The sequence below is a fragment of the Mobula hypostoma genome, chromosome 9 (genome assembly GCF_963921235.1).
Source record: "Mobula hypostoma chromosome 9, sMobHyp1.1, whole genome shotgun sequence".
Taxonomy (NCBI): domain Eukaryota; kingdom Metazoa; phylum Chordata; class Chondrichthyes; order Myliobatiformes; family Myliobatidae; genus Mobula; species Mobula hypostoma.
In genome coordinates this window covers 141,316,766-141,332,814 of record NC_086105.1, presented here as the reverse complement: position 1 = coordinate 141,332,814, position 16,049 = coordinate 141,316,766, and the positions used below count along the sequence as shown (strand labels likewise).

General features: G+C 37.5%; 1 protein-coding gene across 4 annotated transcripts in view; it reads right to left on the bottom strand.

Moving 5' to 3' along the window:
* Window positions 1–16,049, bottom strand: part of caskin1 (CASK interacting protein 1) — a 740,245-nt gene that overhangs the window by 20,735 nt on the left and 703,461 nt on the right. For 2 of the 4 annotated variants that reach the window (XM_063059322.1, XM_063059325.1), the window contains 2 exons: window positions 15,451–15,552; window positions 4,018–4,156 (listed from right to left, as the gene is read on the bottom strand). In XM_063059322.1, coding sequence (XP_062915392.1) covers window positions 4,018–4,156; window positions 15,451–15,552 — 241 coding nt within the window. The remainder of the gene's footprint in view (window positions 1–4,017; window positions 4,157–15,450; window positions 15,553–16,049) is intronic. The other 2 variants (XM_063059323.1, XM_063059324.1) reach the window with 1 other exon arrangement.

Below are 16,049 nucleotides of genomic sequence, written 5' to 3'. Positions count from 1 at the left end.
GTGTAGTTTTTTTAAGTGCTTACAGCTTCATAGTATCTGCACATCAGCTGCAGTCCAGTTGGTAGCACTTCGAGTTGGAAGGTTGTTTTTTCAAGATCTACACCTGAGACTTGAGCACAAAGATCTGGACTGATAATGTGTAATCTGAAGGTCTGCTGCTCTGCTGAATGTGCAGATTTTTGGATGAGATCTAAACTGCACTCTCACATGGGTGTGGAAAAGATGCTGTGACACTCTTAGAAAAGAGCAAGGGTCAGATGGACTACACCATATTTCTAGCTCCGTCAACATTGTGATTATGTTGGTTCTTGTAGCAGCTTGATGTTCTCCACATTACAGCAGTAACTAAAAGCAGAGACCTTAGAGATGCCCCTAAAAATAAAGTACTGAAAGACTGTAAAAAATAAAAATCTTCCTTTCAGAAGTGTCTTTGGAAGTACTAAGAATGCAGGCACTTGTTCTCTCTGCACCTATGATTAAAAAACAACTGCACTGGTACAAAAAATGTAATGAAAGGCTGTACTGCAGTACTGCATGTACTGTGCTGCAGTCTTCAAAGTCCATGCTGAATAAAGGCAGATCAGAAATCTCCTTAGTAAAATTACTGAAAGGATTTTATTTATACCAGTCAGTATAGGGCAATGCAGCCCTGCCATTCCCTAGATTTTTAAATAAATAGCTTATTTTATTACTTTGTGCGTAATTATATATCTGATGCCAGATTTCCTCTTCACAAGTTCCCTTTCTCCATTGACCTTTGCAATCAAAAGCTGGTCAGTTGCAAACATTCAGTAACACATATCAAGACAGACCCCTCCTCCCCAATCAGTTATACATCTCCATTCATATCTACCGTAGCATTAAAATGCAATCCTTATTTTTGTTTCTTTTTCTTCTTGCAACTAGATATACATTGAGTAGTTTGCTCACCTGAGAGTCTGCAGATTTAAGTCCCACTTGAGAAAGGAACATAAGGACTGGCACTCAGTTCTGAACTGAGAGAGTGACCCATAATCAGGTGTTTTCTCCAAGCTGAATTTAGTAGATTCAAGAAATGGGAACGGGGCAGGCTTATCATCCTCTTGAGCCTACTCCATCGCTTAATAATATGGCTGATCTAGTCTTTGCCTCATTACACTTTCCTGCTCTCTCTTCATACTCATTATCTCTCTTGGAATCTGATATGTTTCAATATGGTTGCTTTGTATTGTTCTAATATCCAATGTAGGCCCAGTGTATGTCAACCCTTTCATTCCATGAATCAACTTAATGAACCTCCTCTGTATTGCCCAAATGCAAGTTTATCCTTCCATAAATATGGAGGCCAAATCTGTATGAGGTTCTCCAGGTTCAGTTTCACCAGAATAATGTAAAGTTACATCTTTTTCTACTCTATATCTCTTGGAATAAAGGGCAATGTTTAGCAGCCTCTCTAATTAGCAGAAGTTCTGGATTGCCATTTAATTACTTGAATTTAAGCTTCCCAGGTGCTGTGGTAGGATCCGAATTTATGTCTTTGGATCATTGGTGAAGAACTGTGACTGCAAATCTTATAATTTAACCATACCCCATAGTACAAATAGTGTTTCGTCTGAGTAATTTCAAACAGCATAATTTTACTACTTATTTAGGTCTTTCAAATAGTATCATTTGGAGAGTGGAATTATTACACTTGTGTGAGTATTTAGTGAATAAAAGCATCCTAGATCTGCCTATTAACTCCACCATGGATGATCCAAAGCTTGGTTGCAAAAGGAGGAGGGTTGGGCATGGGTCTAGCAACCCCATCCTGTAAAAACCCAGAGCTACAGAAAGGCCTCATCCCTGGGAGAGGGAGGATCTTTGTGTGGAAAACGTATGAAATCATGTGGGGAAAATGGAAGCCATAGGGCTGATCGATCTTCTATCGGCCCGGGACAGAAGACTCTGGCAAGCTGCAGCCCCAGTAGGGGTTATGGGTTCAGGGAGGTGAAGAAGAGATCTGCCTGTTGGAAGTATTAGGTAAAGAAGGAACATCAGAAAGGTCTTATATGTGTCACTGCACAATGAAAAGGATAATAATTACACTGGAGTGGTGGCAAAGGGGATTCACCTTGATGTTCCATGTGATGGCCTGTTTCAGCTATAGCTTTCAACTGGATATGCAGAATTTGTTTTCCTTAGGGCTCAGAAAGCTGAGAAGGTTAAGGTGAGACCTAACTGAGGTATATAAAATTATGAGGAGCATAGTGCGGATAGATAGTGAGAAACTTTTCTCCTTAGCAGAAATATTGATATGTTTTAGATAAGGAGTCAGAGATTTAGAAGGACTTGAATTTTTTCACCCAGAGCATGGTTCCACAAGGTCCCACATGGAAGGTTGGTTAGGAAGGTTCAATTGTTAGGTATTAATATTGAAGTAGTAAAATGGATTCAGCAGTGGCTAGATGGGAAACGCCAGAGAATGGTGGTAGATAATTGTTTATCAGATTGGAGGTCGGTGACTAGTGGTGTGCCTCAGGGATCTGTACTGGGTCCAATGTTATTTGTCATATACATTAATGATCTGGATGATGGGGTACTAAATTGGATGAGTAAGTATGCAGATGATACTAAGATAGGTGGAGTTGTGGATAATGAAGTAGGTTTTCAAAGCTTGCAGAGAGATTTAGGCCGGGTAGAAGAGTAGGCTGAAAGATGGCAGATGGAGTTTAATGCTGATAAATGTGAGGTGTTACGTTTTGGTAGGACTAATCAAAATAGAACATACATAGTAAATGGTAGGGCATTAAAGAATGCAGTAGAGCAGAGGGATCTAGGAATAGTGGTGCATAGTTCCCTGAAGGTGGAATCTCATGTGGATAGGGTGGTGAAGAAAGCTTTTGGTATGCTGGCCTTTATAAATCAGAGCATTGAGTATAGGAGTTGGGATGTAAAGTTGAAATTGTACAAGGCATTGGTGAGGCCAAATTTGGAGAATTGTGTACAGTTTTGGTCACTGAATTACAGGAAAGATGTCAACAAAATAGAGAGAGTACAGAGAAGATTTACTAGAATGTTACCTGGGTTTCATCACCTAAGTTACAGAGAAAGGTTGAACAAGTTGGGTTTTTATTCTTTGAAACGTAGAAAGTTGAGGGGGGGGACTTGATAGAGGTATTTAAAATTATGAGGGGGATAGATAGAGTTGACGTGGATAGGCTTTTTCCATTGAGAGTGGGGGAGATTCAAACAAGAGGACATGAGTTGAGAGTTAAAGGGCAAAAGTTTAGGGGTAACATGAGGGGGGACTTATTTATTCGGAGAGTGGTAGATGTGTGGAACGAGCTTCCAGCAGAAGTGGTTGAGGCAGGTTCGAAGTTGTCGTTTAAAGTTAAATTGGACAACTATATGGACAGGAAAGGAATGGAGGGTTATGGGCTGAGTGCAGGTCAGTGGGACTAGGTGAGAGTAAGAGATCGGCACGGACTAGAAGGGCCAAGATGGCCTGTTTCCGTGCTGTAATTGTTATATGGTTATATGGTTGAAATCTGGAGTGTACTTCCTGAGGCATTGGTGGATACAGGTTCTCTTCCAATATCTAATAAGTATTATGATGTTCTTAAAATTTAATGGCATTGGGCTGGGACTGGAAATTGGGAGTGGTATTAGTAGACACTTAATTACCAGTATGGACAGAGTTAGTTGAAGGACCTGTTTCAGTACATTATAACTCTATGTTGTTGATTATGAACTATGTTACTTTAAGTCTTTCATCCCATTAATAATTGTCATGTGACTAACCACTGGGTTTTAGTAATGTTTTGTAGAAAGATAACAGCTAGATTCATGTTTGTACATTCTGCAGCAGACCTTGTTAAAGGTTATGAACCCATTGAACATACATATTCAAAAGTATTGAAAAGAACCAGGAAAGTGGGCGTATTGCTCCTTTATCATTAGATTCTTTCATTTTTGTTCATTTATGGGCCTCAAGCACAAACTATCTAAAATGATCCCCCAAAAAAAGAAGGCAAACGTAGAATGCCCACGACTCACCCAACTTTGTGATACCAATCTCCTGAAGGTCCTCCCAGGTGATATCAGTGATAAACTCAATGTTTTCATAACCATTCTCCACGAGTGTCTTGTAATATTGAGCAAGGCCAATGATTGAGAGCCATTCCATCAGATCATTCTTGAGAAAAGAAACAGAAAAACATTGATAATGTTTTTGTACTAGAATAAGAAGATTTAAGTACAAACCAACGAGTCTGAAGATACAAAGGATCAATTAACATATTTAACTTTAGGATCAGAATGTCATCTTACTTGATGAGCTTTCTATGTAATGTGACCACTTCAGACATCATATGCATATTTGAAATTATCCTCAAACATAATTGGTCAAGTTTCTGCTTTGGGAAAATTTCACCCAAAGTGCATTTGAAATTGCACTGGCTAGATTACAATTCCGTTTACAACTAAAATTGTAATCACAGGAACAAAACTTCCATGAGCATTGCAGTATCTGTTTGTTGTAATTACCATCTCTGACAATCAGCAAAAACTAGGGAAATGTAAAATCTTACTTATATTACTACATTATTTTTAAAAGGCAGATTCTAGCAATTGCATTTGGACTGAAATTCAGCAGGCAGACCACTTCATTATTGTAAATGCTTCAGAGATTGTTATTAAATAAGCTTTTTTTAAAATTGTAGCATAATTTATATCTGTTGCTATCAATCATTTTATACTTATAAATGCTCAACAAATTGTGGGTTCTACAACAACCTTGGGGCAGCTGGAATGAGGTTGTGAATGAGAAAGAAGCACAGATTAATATTCAATACAAAAAATACTGAACTGCCATACCATTTAATCACTCACCATGGAAACACATGATACTTCCATGAAACACACTTCCAAAGTCTACAGATTTAGTTCTCGGTGTTATTAGTAAAACCACCATCAGGTTATCTGGAGGAAGAACTGAATAAGAAATGCATTCCTGGAAGCAGAGTTGACAGTTTTCACATGCTCCATTCAGAGCTCTCCGGTATTCTAGAGCTTTCTTAGAACTACAGTACATAGCAGCTCATAGTTATGTCTTTCAAAGAAGTACATTAACCACAGAGCTGCATAAAAGGGAGGGTGGAGTGAAATATGCTCTTTAGAATTCATCCTTCAGTCAAAAGAGAGCAACATAAAAAATCAAAAGGCACAGAGAATCTAATTGAGACAAGACAACAGAAGAGTCTTTCTGTCCTATACTGGCCTAAAAAGCTTTGAGGAAATAGTGATAGGCAGGTCTGCAAAACATTCAGACAAAGGATTTATTGATTCACTTGTTCCAAAGCCATTGTGTAATGTTGACAAGTATTCATGTAAAGTTTACTGCACTGAATTTGTTTTGAGGGAAATTGCAACCAATACTCGGTCCTTTTTCTCAGCATGTTTTCATAAAATTTGCATTTCTTTTTTCATTGATCATTGGCTGATAAAAATGCATTAACTTTTGATGAAAACTGTAATCTGTCCTTCAAACAGATATCAACACAGCCATCATGCATCACATTCACAAGTGTAGCCATGGGCAGGTAAATCTAAATATCAATTCACTTCAATAAAATGGGCCTTTTTCCTCTGAGGCCAGGTGACTGTCTAGCACTGAAATTTCACAGCAGGGTTGATTACAGAGTGTAAATGCTTGCCCTCCAAATAAATGTACCACCATTTTGGTTGTAAATTCTTGAGTTTTCTGCACGTGAGAGAGAAAAAAAAATGAAAAGCCAATGTTCAGCATGTGGAAAGTCTGCAACATGAATTCTCAGTCAGACAAACCTCATATGTTTTATCTGTGTATATAATTCAAAATTCCAGTTCAGGATTTCCTGCTACCAGACCATGCTACCTGAATCAGGAAGTTATAGGTTCAAGTCCTGCTTTCAGGGTTGTGAATATAATTTTACAAAATAAATATCCCAGAGCAGTGTTGAGATCATGCTGCTTTGCTAGAGGTGCCATCTTTGAGATGAATCTCCAACTATTCTTTCTGGTATTTGTAAAAGATTTCACAGAACAGATTGGAAGGAAAACAAGGGATTTCTCCCTAAGCTCCTGGCCAACAGTTATCCCTCTTTTATAAATAATCATCTCATCATTTCCACCTTGCTATTGGTGGGAGCCTTCTGTGCAGAAGTTGTTTTTTAGGTTTCCTACCATAGAACAGTAGTTACCCTTAAATAGAACAGTTCTTCAGTGGCTGAAAAGAAGTCTAGATGTCCTGGTCATGAAAAGCTTTGTATAAATACATGTTTTCCTTTTCTTATTAATAGAACTTCCTCTTATAATCAGTACATCCAACAAATCAAATCCCTGGCCACTAAAGACAATGCATAATTATTCCTTTCCTGTAAGAGAAAGGGTCAACCTTTCCTTTTACAAACCATATAAAGGGAGTACTTTGCATTTAATATTAAGTTAAATAGGTAATTCAAGTTTGTGATCTGCAATGCAGTGAGAAAGCTCAAACATCAAAGTTCAACTTATGCACACTCACTACTCCTCTGTTCATTGACCCACATTGCCCTAGTCTGACAATGCCATGAATTTTTTTTTTAGAATTCTCATGCTTGATTTTAGATCTCTCAATCCCATTGGTCCACCCTGTGGTAAACCATGTTTATATGTTGTAACTCGGTTACCTGTCTGGACACACCCCTCTGCTGACTGCCCCTGTGGCTCCTCCCAAAGAGTCCTGTATAAAGGTGTTCGCCTTGCCCCTCCCCCTCAGTCCGGGGGCAGACACTCACTGTGGAGGTCGTATTGTACAGCGAATAAAAGCCTTTCAGTATTTTACCAAACCTCAGTCTTTTGGAGTAATTGAAGGTGCTTCACACCCTGACTCACTAATGTTCCAAAACTCCTCACTCTTCTCATCCCTGATTTTAAATTTTCAGGACTAGAAGCCCTACTTTCAGCTATTGAAACAAAAAAAAACCCTGGATTTCTCTCCTTAAACCGTTCAACCTTGTCATAAGATGCTCCGGAGTTCCCATTTCCATGATGCAATATTTAGCCTATTATCTCTTTTTGTGAGTCAGTGTCAAATGTTACATGATAACACTCCTCTGAAATGCCTTGGTATGATTTATTATGTTATAGAAACCACAACATTATCATGTCAAGGGTAAGCACATATACGAAACATACAATCACATCTCAGGAGTTACTGTACAGTTCACATTACTGTATTACTGTACTTTTAGAACAAAGAGAACACAGTTGTAGAGTCATGCAGCTTTAAAACAAAAAACATCTAAATTTCAGTTTGTTTTTGCAAGCCACCTACCAATGAATTAAGAACAGAAACTGTTATCAGCAATTTGACACGCACAGAGACATGCATTGCAAACATTACACTGTATCTTATTTATAGTAACTCCATCAGAACTACTGCTGATGCAGGGAATACACGATGAATTGACAACTGTGTGAAAATGCTGTCTAATATACAATGGACATTGGGTACCTATCAATAATTTCATGCAATAACAGAGATTCCAATGAAGAAACTGGATATGCAAGAGCTAAAAAGTTAAAAATCCAGTCAATCAAATCATTGTAAACCTATACTATGATGCAGCCTTTATATCAATAATTAGCAATCTTACATTTTTATTTACTTTATTATTTACAATATACACGCTATCATAATGGAGTTTCCTTCCTCTATCAGTGTGGAAACATATTTAGAATATGTGAAAAATTAAATATTAAAACAAAAATAATTCATGTCTGCTAATGTATGCAAGATAATGCAGTTCAAGTTACAGAATTTTTTTATTTATACATGTTTTCCTCATGATATATTTTTGCTTTGCATGCACTGCAAAATAAACACAATTTACAATCACAAATACAAAGAAAGCACATTTAACACACATGCCACATTAATGATATATCTTAGACGCATGCAGAAATAGTTAATGAATTTGGTTATATTTTTCAGATTGCATCTAAAACTTTAGCTTCTTTTTTAATCAGATCTCAATAAAATTTGGGATCAATTGAAGCTCACTGTCTTTATTTAAACTGTAGTTGCTTACTAATTATGTAATATTTTGCGGCTATAGTAGATTGTGTGATCTCTCTTCCATTCTCTGGGTGATTATCACATGTGATTGTTTTAAAAGTTCCCAACTGTGTCATGCCTATTAAACCAGGATCTAGCTAGCACTGTAGTATTAACCATAACCAAAGCTCTTTGGAAGTGTTTATATCATGTACCAATTGATGTGAAATTCACATCACTATATTCTGCTTAGGAAGGTCATTCACCAGTATGGAGTTCTGGTTTGTATAAACATGTAACATTAAATTATATTTTGACTCAGCTTTGATCCATTATGTGGAAAAATCTGATAACTTAAACTACAGGTTGTAAAATTCCATGATCAACACCTTAGATAGGTTCCTTTACAAAATCAAACAGAAAATCAACTCTGGATGATCAATTCACCCGACCAATGTTTTAAAGAAAATTTGAAAAGGTGCCCTCTGGATGGCCCACAATGACAAGTGCTCTCTGACACTTCCAGAGCATGAGCTGGAAGATGAAGCAGAACAAAGTTCTACTGTCAGTTCAAATGCATTTTTATTCCTGTAAAGTGCTTTTTAATAGGATTTCTAGGCATTGTGAACTTTCTCAATTAGTACCTTTAGTAGCCAATCATAAAGATGTACAGTGTTTTAAATAAATACAGCCCAGATACAGTATTTTATTAATGACTGGTTGATAAACAGTGCACTTATATCAGAGGCCATACTGTAATAGAGATTCAACATGAGATGCTGCCATATTTAGAATAACCAAAAGTATAAAGTGAAACGTGCACATGTAGGTAGAACTAATTAATCAGCCTCTTGACCTCTGTTGCCTCTCTAACTGGGTAATTCTGGCAGCAACAGACTGACTAGATGAGAATATTGGCCATAGAGTTGAAGAATTGTTGGAAGATCAGTAGTGTTGTCCTCTGTCCTCTCCTCCAGAGGGATGCCACTTGGGCTAAAAGAGGATGAGAAAGAGGAGATAGAGTGAAACTGGGACTAAAAGTGGGAAGAAGTACTACTAGGTCAACACACACAAAATGCTGAAGGAACTCAGCAAGTCAGGCAGCATCTACAGAAATGAATAAACAATTGATGTTTCAGGCCGAGGCCCTTCATCAAGACCAGAAAGGAAGGGGGAAGACACCAGAATAAAAGGTTGGGGGGAGGGGAAGGAGGACTAGCTGGTAGGTGATAGATGAAGCCATGTAGATGGGCAAGGTAAAAGGCTGGAGAAGAAGGAATGTGACAAGAGAGGAGAATGGACCATGGGAAAAAGGGGAAGAAGGAGAACACCAGGGAGAGGTGATATACAGGGGAGGAGTAGAGGAAAGAGGCCAGAGTGGGGAATAGAAGAAGAAGGAAGGGGGAGGAGAAAAGGAAAAAAATACCAGAAGGAGCAATCGATGTTCATGCCATCAGTTTTGAGGATACCTAGACGGAATAGAAGACTATATGGACTAACATGTCGTAATGGGAATGGGGATAGGAATTAAATAGCTCTAAATGTTAAAATGTACCAATTGTATGGAATTGTTTGTATTTCAAACTGAAAACAAAACCTCAAGCTGTGTCGATGATCAAATTCTTTCAGTAGATAAGATAATGTTTCAGCAGCAAAGTGGATATTCCACTATTAGACAAATCTTGAATGAAAATTCTTCACTGTGGTTTCATTCATTTCTAATCTGGTGCTAAAGCTTCCATTTAGATTTATTTCCACTTCAGTTGTGTCCTTTCAGAGTTTGGTCTACTATCATCCACTTTTATGATTATCAGGCTAGAATTTACTAAGTATTAACAATATGTAAACAATGTATCCCAATACGCAAGTTGACAACTTGTGAGCAAAAATGACCCCATAAACTGCAAGTTCCAACATAGTGCTGGCGGATCTGCATCTCTGCAACGGTATCATGTTGAAAACACAGTTTTTCCCCATAACTCCCAATGTATTTCATAAAACTGCTATATTTACTTACTTGTTGCCCCTTAATTTCATCCTTCCTCTGCAACTAGATCCTCGTCTTCCTAAATGGAAAACCACAATCTGTGCAGATCAGAAGTAAGATCTCCACCTCGCTAATAATCAACACTGATGCACCTCAAGGATATGTACTTAGCCCACTGCTCTACTCTCCCTGCACTCATGACTATGTGGCTAAGCACAGCTCAAATGCCATCTATAAATTTGCTGGTGACACAACTACTGTTGGCAGAATTTCAGATGTTGATAAGAGGGCGTACAGGAGCAAGATATATCAGTTAGTTGAGTGTTCTCACAGCAACAACCTTGCATTCAACATTAGTAAGACCAAAGAACTGATTATGGACTTCAGAAAGGGTAAGATGAGGGAACACAAACAGTCCTCATAGAGGGATCAGAAGTGGAAAGAGTGTGCAATTTCAAGTTCCTGGGTGTCGACATCTCTGAGGATCTACCCTGGGTCCAACATATCGATGCAGCTATAAAGAAAACATGACAGTGGGTATATTAGGAGTTTGAGGAGATTGGGTATGTCACCAAAGATACTCCCAAATTTCTACAGATGTACCATAGGGAACATTCTAGCTGGCTGCAACGCTGTCTGGTATGGGGGGTTCCATTATGTTCCTTGTCAATCAGTTCCTTGGAGTGACAGAGGATGAGACATGACCTGATAGAGGTGTATAAGATATGACCTGCTAGAGGTGTAGAAGATGATGACAGGCATTGATCGTGTGGATAGTCAGAGGTTTTTCCCCAAGGCTGAAATGGCTAACATGAGAGGGCAGTTTTAATGTGCTTGGAAGTAGGTACAGAGGAGATGTCAGGGGTAAGTTTTTTATGCAGAGAGTGGTGAGTGCATGGAATGGGCTATCGATGATGGTGGTAGATACAATAGGGTCTTTTAAGAGACTCTTGGATAGGTACATGGAACTTAGAAAAATGGAGGGCTATGGATAACACTAGGTAATCTCTAAAGTAAGTACATGTTTGGCACAGCATCGTGGGCCAAAGGGCCTGTATTGTGCTGTAGGTTTTCTAAGTTGCTATGTGCACTAGCCCCTGTAGTATCCAGGATATCTTCAAGAAGTGATGCCTCAAAAAGGTGGCTTCCATCATTAAGGACCCCCATCACCAGGGACATGCCCTGCTCTCATTGCTTCTTCCCCTCTGTCATCCAATTTCTGAATGGACATTGAACCCAAAAACACTACCTCACTACTTTTATTTTTGTTTTTATATTTGCACTACTTACTTAATTTAACTATTAAATATATATACTTACTGTAATTCAGTTTTCGCCCCTATTATTAAGTATTGTATTTTACTGCTGCATTAAAGACATCAAATTTCATGACATTGTCAGTGATATTAAACCTGATTCTGATTCTGAAAGATGCATCTAGTAATTAACAAAGTAAGGACCATTTTGCTGATTTGGGAATTGCTAATGCCTGCCTTTTCTCCCCCTCTCTCTTGACATATTGTTTTCTCTTTTATTTTTTCTCTCTCTTTACCTGTCTTTGAACTCAAGCCCTCTTTCCCTGAGCTAATCCTTCCACGATCTGCTTTGTTTAGTTTTCAGATCTCTCTGCTTATTCAGTTGTTCACCAGGTTTTCGTTTATTGAGTAGCTGTCACTGGGGTGCAATCACCTTGAAATTTCAAAAACTTTGTGGCTAATGTATGTTGCAGTTGAAAAGTACAAGTCTGACCTACTTCTGTAATGGTTTGTGCTTAAATTTGGCCTGTTTCTGGAAGTTTTGAGCTGACCCATTTCTACTTTATATTGAATAACTTCAAGTATGGATTCCCATAGAAATTTTGCTAAAATATTTTGGAATGTAACAGAATTAGATGTAAGCTATTTGGCTTTATAATGTGAGTCATTCTGAATTGCAGTTAATTATATTGTGATGTGAGTTAGATTGTAAGAACAAACAACATAGAATCAGGAATAGGCCATATGGCTTCTGGAGATTGTCCCTCCTTTCAGCAAGATCATAGAACCATAGAACACTAAAGCACAGAAAACAGGCTGATTTTCCATTGAAATCCCTTCCCTGTCTGAACTATAGAAAATCCAGGACTCTCTAGTATTCAGAAACTTTTGGCCTCAGTCTTGAATATGCTTAGTGACCTGTAGACTTAAGAAGTAGAGTATCTCAAGGATTTACAACCCACTTAGCAAATAAATATCTGCAAAGCTCAGTACAAAATGGCCGATTCTTCTATTTTAATGCTTTGCTCCAGTGCTAGATATAATAGAGAATGGAAACGGCTTTCCAGCAGCTATATTGACGTCCCTTTCAAAGTCTTGTATGGGTTCCAAACTCCAGTAAGTAAACCCTAATTCTACTCACAGTACATTTCTTCATGCCAGTATTCATCCTAGTGACTGCGCTGCACTACCTTTAAGACAAATAGAGGTTTCCTTCAATATAAAACTACATGCAGTGCTCCAGGTGTGATTTCACCAAGTGCCGCATAAATGTAACAAGAATTCCTTTGTTCCTACTCTTCTTTCAATTTGCTGAATGGAATTCCTGTCCATGAAATGGTGTTTGAAAATATAAAGTACAGGGATTGAAATCAGATACCTTCAGGTGTGCATTGACCTTTTGCCTCTAGAATTGAGTGTTACACACAGTATGATGACCTGACGTACTTGCAGCCATCATTTGCTACTTGGAAACAACAATGACCCGAAACAACTGCAGCCCCTTTGGAATTGATGCAAACTGAGGAAGATATATCTGAATCCATAGCACTTTTTGAACTCTGGGTTTTTCACTTTGCCCCCATGAGCAAAAAAAAACTTCATCCAGCCTGTGCCCAACACCTAAAAAAGTAATGTTGAAATACAGGAAGAAAATTTCAGTGGATGAGATTGACTGGCAAAGTTTGTTTGTCAATGTAGAAAAGAAATATTTAAAAATGATTAATGGAAGATTTTAGTCCTTGATAGTTCAAATGTTCCATATTACTGTACTGACTATATTTATCAGAGCCCTGTCCAGAAAGACAATACCAAAAGAGGATCTTTCAAACTTTTTTCCCCACAACTAAAAATATGCAGTAAGTTTTTTTCATTGGAAATTTAGTGAAAATTACTATATTTTCCATTATTGCATGTAAGTAAATACACAAAGTTTGAAGTTAAAAAAAAGACCTACTCACATTGAGCTACATAATATATATGTAACAATTGCATTAAATAACTCAAATAAAATGCAGAAATCTTTGCTTGTCATTTGTACTAGATTCACAATATAGTATACACATACTGGATTCACCTTAAAAATTCAGCTGCCTTCTGATGAAGGAATACATAGCCATTACAGTACAATATCACCAGTATACTGCATGTAATTGAGGATATCGCCTATTTTAATCAAGAATGGTTAAAATTATCAGTTAAATCATTAGGCTAGGGAATTTGATACAAAATACATTGAAATCTTTGTGACTAATATATTCTGATTTCTTTAAATGAATTGTCAAATATGGGTACATTTTTGTATATTTAATATTTCAATAAAATTTGAGTAATCCTGAATGTATAATATATATGTAGAGTTTGATTAAGCATTTTTTCTTTTAAATAATTAATTACGGGTTATATGTAAAATGTGTTAATTGCATACGTCATCATGCCATCACGTGATATGTGTGTGCCTCACTTAAAGTAAACTCAAATTTAAACCCGTATTTTGGACTCCCATGAGTTTCTTTGAATTAATTCTAATGTTTTGAAGTTACAAAACATAACATAGATGGTGGAAGCATTAGTATAGATGCATACAAATGTGAATTAGATAATTTCTTTGAGAGCATAACATTGTGGGATACAGTACACAAATAACATTGGTTATGATATATGTTAAGCATTGCATGCTTGGGAGAAACATGCAGATTTAGACCTATCTCACCTCGCTAGGGCTTTCCTCACTTCATGTCTGGGTCTGTTGTAGACTCCTTGATAGAGATTGGTGGTTCTGATTAGTCGACAACTCCCATCAGAATTGTATCACAGAACTAACGAAATGATAGAAGGTGGATTTGATGGCCAATTTTCCCCAGCAGTTCCTATGTAAAAATGCTTCTCAACTATCTTACAAGTGTAGAGATAGAACAGGAAATAATTTACTTTTAGGTCAATTGAGCCAGAGTAACTTGAATATATCTTTTTGACACCTCCTTCATGTTCATGGACTGGACATCAAATTTGAATTGTCCTGTCACAATATGTTCTGAGTAACCCCGGATAGTTTTTAATTGTCCTCTTGAGGATCAAGGTGTCAAAATCAGTTTATATGTTGAGAATTGCCCATCGGTGTTTAATAGTTAATGTTGATTCAGAGATTCCTTTCATTCATTACCAGTATGAGGAGTCTTTGCAAGCCTGTCCCTAATTTCTGATCAACTGATTGGTTTGCTGACCCATTTTAGAGGATAATTGTATATAAGTGAGTCTGGAACACACAATCCAGATCAGGTAAGAATAAAACCAACAAATTAGATTGCCTTTTACAAGTCATTTGTATCGTGGTCACCTTTCTCAATACTAGCTTTAAAATAAAATAGATTTAATTAATTCCTTGAACTTAACTTTCAAGCTATTCCATGGTGGGATATGAACTTTAATCTGCAGATCAATACCCCAAGTCTCTGGATGCTGGTCCAACAACTTAACCACTACGGTCCTACCACATCTCTCGTATAATCCACACAAAATGCTGGAAGGATTCAGCAAGTCAGGCAGCATCTATAGAGGGATGAAGTCAGGAGTGATGGAGAGTCTTGCCCAAAACATTGATGGTGTATTCATCTCCACAGACACTGCCTGTCTTGCTGAGAACCTCCAGCATTTGTGTGGGTTGTTCAAGATATCCAGCATCTAGTGTATTTAACATCTGTTGTAAAATTTCCTTCAAATTCTTTTTTTTTTCACTTGTCAATTGAAGCTGTTTTCCACTTCTGAAATTTCCTCAGTTTTGTTACTCAACTCAAATTTGGCTGTATTAAATGTCATAAAAATAGTTTTTATATCAATAGTTGGTTAATTTGAACAGTGACTTGTTGCTAAATTGTTAGTGCAGCTTTCTTTTTCACATCCTACTTGCCCTGCTGCAAATTCTGTTTCTAAATTCCATTCTTCCTATGCTTCTTATCCACTTGTTGGCAAGTTAAAACACAACTTAGATTGAAACATTTCAGGATGGATGGGATGGTGACTGAGATGTAAAAAAATGATTTGGATTTGGGTTAGGTTTGGGGTTCAGGATAAGAAGATGCCATGGATTGGTGCTGGAGGGAAGGTCAAGGACATACTGTTCACTGACTAATAATGAATAAGCCTTTTGATATCAAGCAGGTGATAAAACTTACTGGTTGGTAGTCGGGTAACCATTCTGAGATATTCAGACGATTTATTTCAATGGCAATCTTTTTCCTATGTCCAGGTTTTGTTACTCCAATTGCTGTTAGATCCTAGAACACAGAGTTTGTTACAATTGAAGATGCCATTGTCGAAGGTGAAATTCACAATGGAAGTGGTATTAGGCCATAGCTAACAATGACTAAACTGACATCAGTGGTTCCAAAAGCCAGTCAGAAATTATACCCTTCCAATACCAACTGTGACTTCCTAAAAAGTTGGGTTGTAGATGATTTAACTCAACATCAGTGCAGCAAAAACCCGTTGATATAATCGATATGTATTAATGGGGGAGGCCTGCAACGTTGACAGGAATTGTCTGGAATGCAATTTAATTTCTTTGTTATGTTTATGCACTGCTTAATTACACAGGGTCATTCTAGCCCAATTTGCTGGGTTTCAGACTCAAAGGACCCCATAGATTTGGTTCTTTCCCTACCCTATATTTCTCCACATAAATATAATCAAGCTTTCTGGGTTCATTTTAAATTACCCTCATAAATCCTCTTGATAGCTCAAAGATATTAAGAGGTTCCTGGGATTCAATCTG